This window comes from Aulonocara stuartgranti (assembly GCF_965226115.1).
Source record: "Aulonocara stuartgranti genome assembly, chromosome: 14".
Classification (NCBI taxonomy): domain Eukaryota; kingdom Metazoa; phylum Chordata; class Actinopteri; order Cichliformes; family Cichlidae; genus Aulonocara; species Aulonocara stuartgranti.
Genome location: NC_138950.1, coordinates 12,577,762 through 12,594,834, shown reverse-complemented (window position 1 = coordinate 12,594,834; position 17,073 = coordinate 12,577,762). Strand labels below are relative to the sequence as shown.

The window sequence follows — 17,073 nt, the reverse complement described above, 5'->3', positions numbered from 1 at the left end:
GAGGGGATAGTGGGAAAACATAAGAGCCATCTTAACAAAGGACTGAAGGCAGCTGTGATGGAAATGGGAGAAGAATGAAACATTCCCATGAAAGTAGGCTGGAAAATAGAGAAATTTAATTTGGGGGTGTGGGCAGATGATTTTATAATAAACTGTATAAAGAGCAAATGCTTTGGAATGGGAGGCAGGAGTGGAAAAAGTAACAGGATACCGAGCGTGTGTGTTATGGGTATTTAGTTTGAGTGTGAAGGGTAGGTTGTCAATTAACTGGGAACAGAGGTGATGAATGGGCTCACATTTCAGCACCGAGTAAAGGAGAACAGATGGATAGATATTTAAAACAGTGGGGTTTGCTGCAGGCCACACGCTGAGTGAGAAACCAAGGAGTTAAATACATCATGAGGGGGAGATAGGTAAAAATCTAGACTGAGACCAACAACCGTCTGTTGCTTGTTTATAGACACTCCCAAAACATAAAAGGGCAGAGGAAAGTGACATCGATCTGTGTTCACATTAGCATGGTAGCCTGAGAGCACTTAGGTGCTGCAATCAGAGACACAGTCAATGAGACAGACACGACTCACTTGCACCATCACTGGTTTTTATCCTTTTCATGGCAATAAGCTCACTTAGCACAGCTGCTTATTAATGCCCATGAAAACAAACACAAATGCACACTCAAATTGAACAAAAGGGTGGACATAGTGCTATACTGGCTTGGTTACAAATGGTCTGTTAAAAATCAATATGTAAAATCAAAATCTATTCTGATATTGTACCTCTGTATAATTCATGAACAATAAGCCAATCGTTTGGCATATTGAAAATGTGGTCCTGAAATAATCTGGATTATCTATGTGGGGAAATGTGATAGCATTTAACTTGGATTGGAGAATGGATTTAGCATTTATATAATGAAATAAGAGACGCTTGCTATGCTATTATGGTTTAATAAGATATGACATTTATTTGACCCAAAAGTTGGTGAATTACATTGTTAAAGCAACCTAGCTTGATAAAATAAATAACTGAGAATGGCACAAAATACACAAACGAGCTCAATTTAACAAGAAAACGGATGTGAGTGAAGAGGGCAATATATAAAAATAGAAATGTAATACAATATGGTACTGTGGCGTTGTAGAGGGCAGTCAAGGTTATATGTTTATTAAATTTATTATCTAAAGCTATTCACCATAGCCACAATCATCTGAAGACTTCTCTATTACCTGATGGAGCAATCCAAACAGTGTATTGATTCACAATGAATTCAAACATTAACAGCAGGACATGAGAGGGTTCTCACTTAAAGTTAATGTCATAATCTGATACTGCTGACAACATTTCAACTGCTCAAAACAATCAATACAGTCGTATACAATAACAATCCCACAGCAAGTGTCTACAGATGGGAACTGTTACCTGGGCTGTTATAAAAATTACAAAACTGTTATCCAGTACCACACAAATACGACTAGCTACTCTAAAATCAGTGCCATGGCCATGCTCTGAAATGACTTTAATAGTGAGGATCTACTCATGATGTTTAAGGAAGACCAGTAAAACTTTCCTGCCATTATCGGAGGAGAGCTTCTATCTCCTGACAGTTTTCCTTCCTGGAGTTCAATTTTGGATTCTATATTTTGATTCCAGTATGTTCCCCAGTTTATCTCAGGCTGTTCTGTTCCAACTACTATGGTATTCAGGTTAAACATCAACAAAAAAGTCCCCAAACTCATATCTGCAAACAATGTTAGAACTTTAAAACACGGTTTTATGATGTTGCCCATATTGTCCGGCTCAAACTGGAGGTGCTTTATGATGAGGAAATATGAGAGGACACCACTACTCTCAAAAGCAGATACTGCAGAGGAAATGAAAGGGAAATGAATGAATGCGGGAGAGAGAGTTCCTCTGTGAGTCAGACAAAACACCGTGTCTTTCATCTCCCACAGGTGGCTGACATCTTGGGGAAACAGTGCAGTGATGTCCTCACGACTGAGAGATGAAGGTCAGGAACGGATGCACGACACCACCATTACATTTGCATTCTCTCAGGATCTGCAGTCCATTTGGGTTTGTTTGTTTTTTTAATCTCTTCCATCAATTAATATCTGATCTCCATCCCAACCCGCAAAGACTTTAACGCCTTTATCCTTGCATTTGCTGGGCTACTCTCAGCAGAAACAGGTACATATCTTATCTTTTGTAAACATACATGCCTGCATACATAATTGCTCTATGATAATCAAATTATAAATATGCCAACAGCACATACACAAAGACTAACACAATGAACACAATAAAGCCAAAGAGCGAAAGAGAGAGTTTTTCAGTAGTATTAAAATTCTGTTGGTCATTTCTGGTATTTGGGATAGGTGAGGTCGTTCTGGCAGAGATATATCAAAACTATTGATTTAACATTTCCTCCCATGTTCTGCGAAAGGCAGACAGTGGGGGCGAGGGTGAAGGTCCTCGAGAACTGCTTGAGGTTTTCAAAGAACGGCTCTAATGCATGTCCTCCATTGATCTGCTGAGTAAATGTGATGCCCAGGCTCCAAACATCTGATATGCTTTCCAAACTAGAGTTGGGAAGAATGCACCAACTAGTAACATTTTCCATTGATCAATGGCTTTGTCTGTGAGTCTGTCGTTGTTGGTATGTCTATGTTCTGAAGCTTCTTTTTTTTTTAATGCAACCCACTCTTAGTAAGTGGGTGTCTTCGATGCTAGATCACTTGACATTCTCTACACGAAGAGTCATGAAGAGAGAAAAAAAAAACAGAGACTCACTTAGGCAACTGTGGCCATAGTGCACCATGAAATCTGCTCCCAGGGCTCGAGCAGTGAAGTCATCCACACAGCAGGCGCCGTACGTCACATCCCCCATCACAAATGTATCTGCATCTGTGAACCTGGAATTTGGGCAGAGGCTCTAATCACTGTTGTTACAGACCATATATGCTGTTGCTTGTTACCATAGCGAATAACACACATAGCATCCAAGGCATGGTGTGATTATAAGCGAGCTGAGTAAGATCAACTCCTATCCACTTGCTGCAGATTGAGTAGACTATATAGCATCTGACAAAGCTACCAGTCAATGACTGACTCACAGTACATCAGGGTGACACACTGCTATTCTTTTGCTCCTTATAACTGGGAGCCAGCGGCCAAAGTACAGTACAAGCTGTCTGATAGTTAAAGCCCTGCCAGACGAGGGTTAATGGGTCATCAGTTAGCCTGGCCACAGACAGAACGCTAGACGAAGAGAACATATACTAGAAGGAACAGAATTTATTTCATTTGACGGACTAGTTACACAATATGGGATCAACAAGAAAAGATTTTTAGAATATCAACAAATTAAATCCATAGTAAAAAAGAAATTTAAACCGGGTCAAGTTGAACTACAAACACCACCAAGTGTGGTTCAATTTCTTACTCTTAAACCCCCCAAATTACTATCCAAAATATACAGAATGCTTTCTAAAACAGATGAATCAATATCACTTCCTATTGCAAAATGGGAAGCGGATTTATCAGTTAACTTAGACCTAAACTTCTGGTCTCAGATTTGCTTAAAAACCTTTCATCTAATTAGAAATCCCAGTCTTCAATTAATTCAATACAAAATATTACATAGAGTACACTATACAGGTCATCGGATGTTCAAGATGGGCTTTACGTCTACCAACAACTGCTCACACTGCCAAACCAATTCACCGGACAATTATATCCACGCTCTTTGGTTCTGTCCACCAGTTCAGAAGTTTTGGCGCGAGATATGTGAAGACTTATCGAAGTGTCTGAAATGTAACATTCCAACTTCCCCCTTAGTGTGTTTGTTGGGCAGCTTAGATAATGTCACTTCAGAAAAGAATATCGCCCATATGGTTTTCACTGCCCTATGCATAGCCAAGAAAACAGTCCTCATGAACTGGAAAAATAAAAATAATCTTAATTCTAACCAATATAGAAATTATCTATTAGATTACATTAGTCTTGATACAGCCTCTGCCACCACATCAGATCAATTGCTCTGGGCTCCTTTGATCAGCTCCATCACCTAGTGGGGGTGGGGGGTCATAGTTTGGTCCCGCCTTCACTGTTGTGATTGGTGTGGGGGTAGGGACAGGCTTAGGGCGTCGGGGGGTTCCCCGGAGGCATCTTCCTTGGGGGGCTCAACCCGGGGTAGTGGTCATGTCCGGTTAGGGGCTCTGTTGGCTCTTGACTGTTTCCTCGCGGCTGCGTGCAGCGGGGCTAGGGGAGGGTCTGTGCTGACGGACGTGGGTTACTGACCTGGTAGCCTGGCTGGCCCTGGGTGGGTCCGGGATGGGCGTGAGGTTCTGGGGGCGCTCAGTCTCTGGGCTGGGACCCGGACTGGGCCTCGGGGGCTTGGGTCCTGGTTGGTGTGTTGCCGGGGTTGTGGGCGGGTGGGTGCATGGGGGCCCAGCCCTGGAGCAGGGTGCCGCCGGTGCGTCGAGCCACCTGGGGGGCTCTTCAACTGGTGGGGGAGATTGTCACATCTTGCAGGAGCTTTCCTCTCCTCAGGAGCTCCCTCTGCAGGAGGGGGAGATACAGGAGAGGTGGAGGAAGATCTCAGCCTGGGTGTTTATTGTCTTATGTAGTCTGGAAGATGAGTGGATGGTGGGGTGGGTGCAGTTTTCTCTGTGGTGGGGTTGGGTGGACTGTCCCGGGCTCTGTGGGGCCGGGCGGCGCTGCTGCACTGGGCCCGGTCTGGATGGGCCTGGGCCCCCTTTCCCTGGCGGGTCGCGGAGTATGGGGGTGCCTACTGGGGTCAGCGGGGGAGCTGGCCCCAGGGAGGGGTCACTTGCCCCTCCCTTCCTTCCCTCCCCATCTCCAGCTGCCTCCCTCTTCCCGCTCCACCACAACCACCCACACATGCAGGGCCTTGGAGTAGGGGTATGTCACCAGGGTGCAGAGGAGGCTACCCCCCCTCTGTCCCCTTCTGGCTGCCTCTGCCTCAATTTTATCCCACAACTTAGACATTCACATTACTCACACTCTCATTACACATACATATAGGATCTTGGGGGTGGGCATGATACACGGAGTCCAAAGTACCATCAGGGTGTACACCCCACCCCTGGCATCGTTGCCCACCTCTCAATTTTAAATACACGTAGACATTGAGGGCTAGCAGGAGGGACCATGCGCTTACCTGCTGCTCTCTGGCAGGTAGCTCCATGCCCTCCTGGGTTTTAAATGCACCTTAGAACACACATGCATCAACATTACAATGAGCGGGTGGAGGGAGGTTTGGAGTCTTCTCTCACCCCCGTTCTCTGCGACCTGCTGGAGCAGGGGGGCTAGGAGGAGGAGTTGGCCGTCCGACTGCGGTCTGGAGTGTGGAGCCTTCCTGCTGCTGCGGAGTCGGGGCGGTCTGCCTCCCCCCACCGCAGGGAAAAGGGAAACACCACCTGGGTCTGGGTGCAGTTCCCCCCTCCAGGGGCGGGGGCACCTAGACCCGGTTTGTAGAGTACGCTTGGGGAGTGTGATCGTGTGTACAACGTCTCTTTATGTCTGTCTCCACGTTGGTTGAGTGTGGAGTAAGTGCATATGAGAGCATGAGGGTGGGAATGGATGTTTGTATCTGTGTGTGCCTGTATGTCTGTGTCTATATGTCAGGTTGGGTGTCAGGCGCCACCTCTCTGGGGACATCTCAGGCCCTCCAAGGTTTGGAGGCCTATCTCCCCCTACCACCACTTCCCCTGCCAGTGGCGGACCCCCTCAGACATCGGTGCGTTGGTGGTTCTTTGTGTCCGGGGATGGGCGTCCAGGTACACACCGGCTCACTCCTTGGCGGCCGCTTATCGGGGCCTGGAGCCTGGGGCTCGCTCGGGCCACTTCGGAGGTGGGGTGCCCCCGGCCTCTCAGCCTGGGGCTCGGTCACTCAGGCGCAGCTGGCTGCCGGCGGAGCTCACGGGCGCGTCACTGCAACTCCCCCTGGCTTCTGCTCCGCGGCTGCTGAGTGAGCCCTCATCTGGGACTCTCCTCAGCTCTTTCTGGGACAGTGGCGCGGCTGCCCCTCTGTTGGTCTTCCTTGGTCTCTTGTGTTCTGGGGGCCTCTGGATGTCTGCTTCACGCCCTGGAGGACGGGGCTGTGGCCCCCCCACACCCTCTAGCAGATTATTACATGAAGGAACCTTTTAAAAAAACAAAAAACAAGCGCGTCCATGCTCACAGGTGTACACACGGGTGATCACACCCACAAACTACACCCTTTTTGGCTCCTACCTCAAAGCACACTGTGTTCTGTTGATCTTATGTGCTGCACAATAATGTTTAACATTTAGTATTTACTGTCATATTCCCATATATCATTGTGATGTTGTTTATTCTATTACTCTTGTTCTCTTCTGCTTGCTTTCTTTTTTCTTTCTCAGCAGGTGATCCAGGTGATTGATATATGCATTTTTTTTCTCTGCCCGTTCTGTTGGTTTTTGTCTTTTGCCCTTCTCCCCCGTCCCTCTTCTCAGCTGTTTCTCTTTCCCTCTTTCTTTCTCCCCTTCTTTCCCCCAGTCAAGTCTGTCCCGTATTCAGTAAGTGAAAATAAAATAAACAATAAAAGGTGAATCAAATGGACCATTACGGCAAGGCTGGGATGGTCAGTTTGGTAAAGTAAATCCGTTGGGCATCTCTCTTTGCCTTTAGACAACAATTCTGATGGCAAAAGAGCCAAACGGGACAGGCCAAAAAAAAGAAAAAAAAAAAAAAAAAAAAAGAACGCTAGACGAAGAGGAGAAGCACAAAAGGAAATGTATGACTGATACAAATAGATTAGAGTTTGCAGAGGTCTTTAACAATCTATTTCCCAGATTTGCTGTGAAGGCTGTGAAATACACAGACCATGTGGGCCCTAATGTTCCACTTTGCAGATGTAAAAGGAGAAAATAATCATGGCCTTCTTGAAAGGAACACTAACAAATTACACAGGCATCTGTGGACTCAGTACTGTTAAAAATAATTGCAGATTGTGCTACTGAAAAACAAGTGCCTACACATATCACCCTTTATGGGCAAATAAAATGCTAAGTAAACCCATAAAGACTAAGTAAAATGAATAAAAGCGGGTAGTAACAGCAAAAAAGAGCTAATGAACAGAAGCTTCAGGCATTGTAAGGGAGGGAAGATGGGTAGACAAGGGGGTGTTTGTAAAATGAAGTTGTTGCCAGGTATTCGTGGCTGTATTCTGACAGATTTAGGCTAGACAGAAGAGGTAGAACTGAGACGAGAAGAAGGACTTGGGGAAAGGAGAGGAAAGTGATAAACAGAAATGGCTGCACACAATACAACATCTGTAGAAACCCACAGATTCTTAGTAATACGTCTCCTGCTGCCCAATCTTTCAACCAACATCTACTCTGTTTATTCCTCGCTCTGCACCTCGCCAGGGGCTTCACACAAAGTTTCTATTTAGCCTTTCCTCTCTCAATTTCTCTCATGTAATCTCTAGTTTGTGCTCTCTCTAGGCCCCTCATCATTGTCCCCTGGATTTCTACGTAGTTCCTCTCCAAATGTCCCTGTCCCTTCTCCTATAATAGCAGCTCTCAAGTGAAAGGAGTACAGGCCAGCTGAGCCCAGGAAAACACAGACAGAGCAACTCATCTGATAAATAAATATTTGCATTCAAAGGTTTGAATCAGTGGCTCTCTCTCTTTCTCCGGGTTTTGATTTTGTCTGCATCCATCTGTTTGTGCACCATTGGATGTCTAGCCAATAGCAGGAAGGTAATTAAGGATCACTAAAAATGATACAATAACAGGGATCATTTAAGGTTTCTCACTCACTGGAAAGATTATTTTTCATAAACGTGCAACAACCTTTCAGCTAAAAATACTGTCCACCAGAAAAAGAAAAAAAAAGATTTCCCCTGCAATTCACTGCAGACCACGCAAAACCATCTACAATGCAAAACACAGCACTACAGAAGATTATTGTATCTAATCAGCCATCTATCTGCCAGAAATATCATTACTACACTGGCAGTGCAAGCTGTATCTAGTTATTTCCAGGGTAAGTACATTGAAATTTTATGGTAATAAATGCTAAGAATCTGTTTAAGAGGCTGATATGAGATGTGTAATGCTACTGGGACATGGACAGAGTAATTACTGGGAAACATATAGTCCCATATCCCAATGGGAGAGCGAAACAGAACGAAGACGCATGATGAGAAAAAACAGAGAGAGGACAACAACTTGAAATGTGTATCAGTGTAAATCACAATCACATTATCTCAACACAGGACACTACTGTACAGACATAAAGCCAAAATGTCCTTCGATCCATCCCTATTTAGATTTTTTCCACTTTCACATCCTCAACTATCACTCCTCTCCTCTATTGCTTCACATACTGGTGTCCCGTGTCTTGCACAGTTCCGATTTCTCTCTGCATATCAGCAGTGGTTTTGCCTCATCTTGTGGTACTCAGTTCAGCCATTCCAACTGAAATGTCATTAAGATCTAATTAAGATGTCAGAGGAGCTTGTGAACTCTATAACAGCCCTTGTTAATTAGCTCTTTAGCATACAGCTCAATATGTGTGAGAAATTGCCAACTGATTTGAATCTCCGTTACAAAAACCACTGTGCTGGTGTGTGCTACAAAAACAAGCTTGAGTCTGCAGCAAGAATGGAATACATGCATCCAAGTACACATGTGCACACATGCGCACACGGTGTAAAAGTATTGCCAGCTGATTGTATCACCATTTATCAATAGTTTAAACAACTGATGTGTTTTTACATAAATGGCATTTTTCTTCACTGCATCATTGTCCTAATGCAGTTGAGTAAGCATAAAAGTAAATGCATCTTTCTGGTCTGTGCTCTGATGCCAATTTCCTTTTCCTGACTTTGACAGGAATTTCTTCTGATGTCACAATAAAGCAGAGAACTTGTTGGTACCAGTGCATTACACCTCAAAGATGTTGCAGCAGACAAAGAGAATGCAAAACTTCTCTCGTCTCTGATTGCGCCACACAAAGCCATTCTGTCACAGATGACACTTATCTGTTCATGAAAATTACCAGACTAAATTAAACTAACAGGCTTCCACCATCTGTCTAGATAACATTTGATTTAAGGTTCTGAGTATTTTGCGATGTGTTAAGTTGCAGATATATTTCATTGACAGTTTTACTATTGGGCCCATTAGCCTGAGAGAAAAAACAAACGACTGTTTAAAAAATGATATATAAACAACTTTCCATTATAAAACTCCATTGTACCACAGCTAATATGTCAATGACATATTTAAACTCTGAGCAAGCTGAAAACTATGATTACATTATACATTTTATAGTATTAACACTGCTTGCTCTGGTAGCGCGTGTTAATTTCTATTTGTGTCTGTGCAGCAGATAAAGTGTTGAACCCATCACCAATTTTCAGTGTAAATATAATTCTAAAAGGTGCTATCAATATGAAATTTTCACCAGATGTTGGCAACAAACCATTCAATCCACATATGTAAAGAAATCAAACCATTGATGTCCATACATTCAGTTATGTGTAATGATGAGAAATGACAAAAGGGAAAAAAACTTTTGAATACCTGAATAAAGGGAGGTTTAAAAAGGCATGGGAAGTCACAGCACCAGCTGAAATCTATCAGTAACTAGACAAAGTTGAATTTCCTGCAAAAATGCAGTGTGAATGCCGTGTAGTGGAATCTGAAAACAGCAGGAGAACTATCTGCTGAAAACACTTTGTAGAAACTGAAGTCTTTGCTGAAAACTGTTGTATATGAAAGGGTACACTGAACAATGTCAATAAAGCACACTGAGTGCAAGCAGAGAAGAAGTGTGACAACCGCCACAGGTAGGATTCAAACCTGCACCACCAGGTCTCACGGCAGCTGCTCATCTCACTGAGCCAAACTAGTTCTTGTCCCAAAGACAGATATGGTGAGAGAAAAATGTGAAGGGTCCGTTAGAAGCTGAATCATGCTGAAAAGAGGTGAAAGAGCTGAAATTTCTGCTGAAAAGGGGTGTAGAAGCTGAAATTTATTCTGAAAAGTGTTAAAAAAAAGTTAAAGTGTTTACTGAAAAAAATGTTGCCATAAGTAGGATTCGAACTCCGGCCTCCTGCTCTGAAAACGGCTGCTCATCTCACTGAGCTAAAACACGGCTCAGCCTGGCAAGCTAAACTGGTAATCACACTGATAATGTGGTTCCAGTCATTAAAATGGGCCCAAAAATGGCATAAAAAGCTTAATTTTCAAAAAGTATAAAAGTTATCAGCACCACAACATATAGCTGACATTAGCAGAATGAGCAGAACAGCTTAAAATTTGAATGGTGAAAATCGGATGAAAACTGAGGGAGTAGTTAAGCGGCAAAGAAACTAGAATAAGGTAGAAGAATCCGGTCGTTAAGTGATGACGTGATGAATCCTACTTCCGGGCCTAAAGTAGTCTGCGTTTAATATGGCTTTTGTGTTGTTAACGTTATGTATTTTCTTCTATTTAATCTCAAAAAGCTCCTAAAACAGTCAGTCATCACTGTTGACCTCCCTCGGCTTTTATTACTGCTAATCATTTGTTTAAGCTCAGTTTTTAAAACCTTAGGATGTAACTACAGCCCAGCCCATGCAACAGTATATGAATGACTAACCTCGTATTATGGATGGATTATCTCAGTTGTTCTCCTGGCTGAAGTTTGGTCCTTTTACAGCATCCTGCCATGCGATTACATTTGTTCCTGACCACCGAGAACACTCACGTTAACTTTTATCGAGTGGAAAGAAAGTTATCTTGTTTATATTATGCTAACATAGCTGTGTCGCTAGCGGTCACGTAGCACATCATTATATATCAGCTAGCCCAACTTCAGTAACCCTACAAACGTCACTGCTGTTTAGTTTTCTGTCTTCATTTATGTTGGAAGTGATAACAGAGCTGTACGTTTTAATTTGTTTCCAAAACCCCGCAGTCAGGACATGCTATATTGTATTTAGATAGAAGCTAGCGAGCTAACTTCCTGCTAACTTCTAACTCCGTTAAATGTCATAAATTCCGTTTTCATGGATGCCTGGATGTTAAACTCAATTGTTACACCTGGTAGAACAGAACGCTGATCATTTTATTAAAGATGAAAGACTTTAGACCGTTTTTCAACTCTCAGTAATGCCATAGTGATCGTTTGATATATGGACCTGCAGCGGAGTTTAGGCCCAGACACGGCTAGTGACATCAGACTTAACGACCGGATAAAGTTTAAAGAGAAACAGGAACACAAATAAAAAGCAATCCTGTCGCATAGTGCAAATTAATATCAGCTGGGTCAGTCCCAACTGATGCCTTTAAAGAAGTGCCTCGTTACCAAGGTATCAGACAAGAAACATCTTATTGTGGGTAAAACCAATGATCTCTCTCAAGACCTCACTGTTGAAAAACATAATGATGGCAATAGTTATGGAAGAATTTAAGACAGTGATCACTGTCAGGACCATAAATCTGGAAGTGCTTCCCGCAAGATTTCAGACAGAGGAGTCCCAATTCGTGCTAGTTAATCTTTTCTAGGGACACCTTGGGCCCCTTAGTATCAATTTAGAATAATCTAAAAGCAATAACCTACCTGAATATTGGTGACAACTATGTCCATATATAACCATATTTATAACCCATTTTCTGATGTCTGTTTTCAACAGAGTAACACATCATACCACAAAATGGGAGAAATGGGAGAGTTTCCTCATGGATGTAGAGTAACTGTGCCATCCTGTTCAATATGGACTCAAGTCTTTGAGGAAAATTTCTACCTTGTTGAATTTATGCCAATAAAAACTAAAGCAATTCAGAAGTCAAAACAGGGTCTAACACGCTAACATCAACATGTACCTAATAAAGCAGCTGGGGAGTCTAACTACAAAATTATAGCGTTTTCTATTATATTCTTTTTTTTTTAATGTATTGTATTGTGATTGTATTGTATTGTTATCCTATATATTATCTATGTGCCCTAACTGTATCGCTAACTAACATCATTACTTTTCTGTTTTGAGAAACCAGTAAATTTAAAGGTAAAATATACAAAAAAAAATTTGAAATTTGACCCAGGGGTAATTAAAATGCTTATCTGCCAAACCCACATTTTCCAACTTACCAAGCCTGTTTCACTAGAATAACATGTATTCCATGAATTACTCAGCAAGTGTGGGAACTGTCAACTAGACTGTCAGATCTTTTTGTTTTTAAGGGTGATAATGTCCGTATTGTGTGTATGTGGGTGGGGTGCAGTAGAGTGGAGTGGGCTGAGGGTGGTTAACCGCTGAATTTTTCACAGTCATCCATGATCATCAGGTGGGCTAATCCAATTTACAAATTTGCATGCCTCCTTATTTCCCTGCTGATGTAAATGAATTTGTTCAGCAGTAGCTTTACAAGAAGAGCAAAATGAGTAAGAACATAATGAAAGTTTGTCCAAAATTGCAAGGTTTTAAATGTTACATATTTTGTAGTAAAACATCAGTAAACAACAGTTTTTATGCTACAGAAAGGTTTCTTTCATTATTTTATTTTATTTTTTAAATACAGCTTATTGATTTAATTTAAATGGTATTATGACAGTGAACATCAGCAACCCAAAACCTGTTACTTTGGCAGGAGAGTTTAATAGTTAGCAAGGTCCTTTTGCAAAATAGAGTTCTATTTTTAATCTTCAGCCAAAGCCCTTGCTATAATAGGTGTGCATTCTCTCCTGGTGGGTGTGTGGGTTTCCTCCAGGGTCGCTGAATTTCTTTTACTCCAGAGAAATGCAAATAGATTTTGACTCTAAATTGCCAAGCGGAACTGTGAATATGTTGACCCTGATGTATTGGATATCTGTCCAGACTGTCTCACTGCCTTTCACTCGGTGTATGCTGCGGTGGACTCAATGGGATCCTCTAGACTGTGGTTTTCAGAAAACCAAGTATTACTATATGTTCTTTTGTCAAGGTGACCAATATACGAGTCTTGTGGTTTTCTATATTAGGATGCATTACAATACACTGCAAGCTGTACCATTTTCAGAAAAGCACTATAGAGGAATATCTTGGAGAGTAATATCTTTGCCACACTGAAACTCATCAGCAGCGTCTGGCAACTTTGTTTTCTTTGGCATGCACGTACTGAGCATTAACAGTACAACAAATACTTAATTGTTATTGAAAATAAACAGTTAGGCGGTTACTGATACAGATGGATATTAAACAAGATTACTGATTGATCTTAAAGAAATATAAAGGGCAGGTAAGGCTTAATGGCAGTGCTTTTCATTTTGCATCAAAATGGTAATCCTAATTTATAACCTTATAAACTGAAACGTGTTCATTTTCGAGAATTGATATCCATTATCTCTAAGGGATAGCGGTGGCTATTTCTCAGCAGTATAACTATGCATGCATATTTCAATATTAATAGTATAATAACTGATCAACCAATATCAATAAGTGTCTAATTGATCAAAACACCCAACTGCTTCTGTTGTGTTTTCTTATACAGTGTCACTAAACATATTGTAATGCCCATGGTAATGAAAAAGCTGTTGCAGCAAAAACTGAAGGTGAGAACATTTTTTTAGCTTATCACAATGAATTATAATGTGCATCCAACCGAAGTCTTGTCCTTACATTGGTTATTATCCCAATAGAGCACATGTGGTTCCTAGAGTAGAACAGTAGGAAGGCCTATCAGCTATCAGGCTGCTCATCCTATGGAACCAGGTCCCAGTTTGGATTAAGGAGACGGACACACTCTCTAGTTTATAAAGATCAGGACTGAAAAACTTTCCTTTTGATGACGTATGTACTTACAGCTAGATCGGTGACCCTGAGCCATTTATTAATTATGCTGGCATATGCTCAGGTTACATGGGGTTACTTCCCAAGATGCACTTAGTCATTCCTTTCCATTCCTAATGCATTTACATGTCGCTACTGCATGTCAAGTTTTCCCTACAGTTTGCATTTTGTCCTTGTCCATGCTTTTTATTTGTTTTTGTTTCTAATATCTCTGTAAAGCACTTTGAATCACCTTGTTGTTGAATTGTGCTATACAAATAAACTTGCCTTGCCTTGTATTTATTTATTATTTATTTATTGTACTTGTCTTTCCCTTTCCATCACACCTCAACCGATTGCTCCAGATCGCTGCCCCTCTCTGATCTTGGTTATTCTGGAAGTGTCTCCTAGTTAAAACAGAGTTCTTTCTTTTCACTATCGCCAAGTGCTTGTTCACAATGAACTCTCTAATTGTCGGATTTTTCCTCCCAAATTCTTGGGTACTTACTCTTGCAATATGAAGCACTCTGAGACTACCGGCACTGAATTAGGAAAGGTGAATTGAATTGAATTTTACAACAGTTTTTTTTGTCAGGTTCACCTTATGGTATGAAGACCAGCATAAAACCCTGCCTGTCTGTATTTACTAAAGCGGCTGAGTGTCAATTTTGCAACTGATGTGTGGAAATGGGATTTTTCCAGCAGGCCTTGGCATACATATCTGTAAACATTTCCCTTTCAAAGCACACAATATGGTGAAAATATGATTAAAATAAATTATAAAAACATAATTTACTAATGTCTGCACCAGACAACTTTCCACAAATTATGCATAATGCTAAGAAAAAAAAAGGCTGTAACAGCTTCCACTACAGGTGTAATTTCTTTGAAAGCCAGAGGAAGAAGTTTTGAGAATAAGCAGATAAATGAATGGGTGGATGGCTCAAAGCTTTGAAGTCCTGACCCTGAGTATAGCCAAAACCCCTATATGGTTTTCTACAATACTAGTATTTTGATGAAGCAGAACTTAACTGAAGTTAACAACAGAGGGAAGTGGGTAATTCCAATACAAAATTCATACATGTTTTAACTTAGATGTCTGACATGCCCATTACATTACATTAAGTTACATTTTACAGTGAGAGATGATCTTGTAGTGTTTCTATGTTTCAGTCAAACAAAGTGATTCTGATTTACTTGCCTCTCCTGGATCTGAACTGTCATGCTGTTACCGAAGGGAAACATATGCTTAAAATCAGCACTTACACTCTATTATTTCTGATAGTAGATTAACATTCTCCCTCATTATATCTCCTTGTTGTTGTCCTGCTAATTTGAACTGCTTTTATTTGAATGTGTCAGTCATGGCTGAAATAAACTGCCTGTGTCTTTGTCAGTGAACCACCCACAGATCTTTCCTCTCCCATCAACCCAATTCTAAAAACTGTATCCTAAAGCTAATGTGGCCTCATTAGTAAATCTGGCCCATGATCTATGCAAGGTGTGCAGAGGCACTTAGCTTATACCTTCATCTGCTATTTTCCATATAAACAGTAGGGTCAGAAGGCTACTCTGAATTAGCTGGCTCAACTCATAATAAAAGAAATGCCTCAATAAATTGTGTTTGAACTATATTGCTGGTTAAAAATGAAAGCAATGAGTGGCTGCATTTTACTAAATTTTATGCAAGACACGCAAGACACTCTTACACATACTAATAAATCCTTCTTAAATGGTTCAAGGCTTACCTGCCAGAGTTATTATAGCTTTGTATTTTCTACTTAGATTCTATTTTGTAATTCCGTTTAGTTTCAATTACTTTCCAGAATGGATTTTGTTATTTCTGTTTTTCTGAATTTCTCAGATTGTGGACTTCATAAGTTTTGGTAAATAATAAAAATAAAACACTCAGAGATTCTGGTGAAATCTAGAAAGACAAGAGGAAGATCAATTGTTTGACTATCAAGAATTTGAAAATGCACATCACTGATCTTCATAATTCCCCCAAAAGAGCTCAAAACCTGAATCAAGCAAGAGTTGGAATATTTAAGTACAGATAATAAAACATTTTTTAAAGCATTTTAAAGTATTAATCACAAAGTTTTAACATAAGCTTTAAAGTATTATAGTATAATCCATAGCACAAAGGCATAGCTACCCTTACACGTGTTTGTGTTAACACATCTGAGCGATACAGCAGAATTAATCATTATGTAGCATGAAGAAAATAAAAGAGCTGAGGGTTGAAAAGGGCAAAGTGGTATTTTATCGGTTCTTGACAAACCTGTGCATTCCAAGTAAATGCATCAAAGAGGTCGGTGTAACATAACATGCATTAATTAAATAGGGTTTGGCTAAAGCATAAACACAGAACTTGCTCCAGACAGGATAGTCTGTATTGTTATAGTCTACCCTTGGAAACACTACAGTGCAGCTGCAGAATACAACACAGTAAGTGTCCATAGGGCTGTCCTTATGACTGTGTTACCATCGACATTTTAACATCTGAAATCTAATAATAGCAAAGGCAGCACAATGGCCTCATAGGAAACAAAGTGACAAGCAGGTTGGCAAGGTGGGTACAGGTGCAGTAACACTGCTCTTACACAGTTGCCACTGAGGGCAGACAGCACAAATGAGAATATGTGGTGCGTTTGCATCCCAAGACAAAACACACACAAGCTAATATGTGTATTAGGACACAAACTTGACTTTCCTATACACAGAAAACACGTGCATTATTTCCTATGTCTGGAAAAAGTGCATCTTTTAATTACATTACATTTCAGATATCTGCCCCCATTAGCCCATTGTTACTGTGTGAGTAAGCTTTGGCAAGGGGAAAAACAGACTGGCCCAGGAAAAGAAGCTTTTCCCCAAAGGCAGCAGGGGGGCTAACTAGAGATGAACCTCCATTATTTCTTAGTTCATTTTAGGCAAATGATGACAAACACGTGTGTTGAAAGGCAGAACGAGAGAACAGGAGTTCTTGCCACAGAGCACCAAGAGAGCGCAGGTCACAAAAGATGAAAATGATGATACTGACAAAGAGGAGATGACAGCCTATGTAAGACAGATGAGCTGTTTTCTGCTGGGCTCGTAATATTAGCAAATCTGATATCTATAATCTGCTTTCTGCACATATAACATAGATATCCTAACAAACTATTCCCTTCCAAAATAAATTTGGCATGGGGCTCTGAGCAAGAGGATTAAATGATTTCCACTCCTTTTGCTTGCAGTTGATGCCTCTCCCCTTACATATTTCACTTCATTTCAAT

The 17,073-nt window shown here is 41.2% G+C and overlaps 1 protein-coding gene across 2 annotated transcripts in view; it reads right to left on the bottom strand.

The window, feature by feature from the left end:
• Window positions 1-17,073, bottom strand: part of dph1 (diphthamide biosynthesis 1) — a 76,139-nt gene that overhangs the window by 20,775 nt on the left and 38,291 nt on the right. For both annotated transcript variants that reach the window (XM_082503960.1, XM_082503961.1), the window contains one exon: window positions 2,794-2,915. In XM_082503960.1, the coding sequence (XP_082360086.1) occupies window positions 2,794-2,915 (122 nt within the window). The remainder of the gene's footprint in view (window positions 1-2,793; window positions 2,916-17,073) is intronic.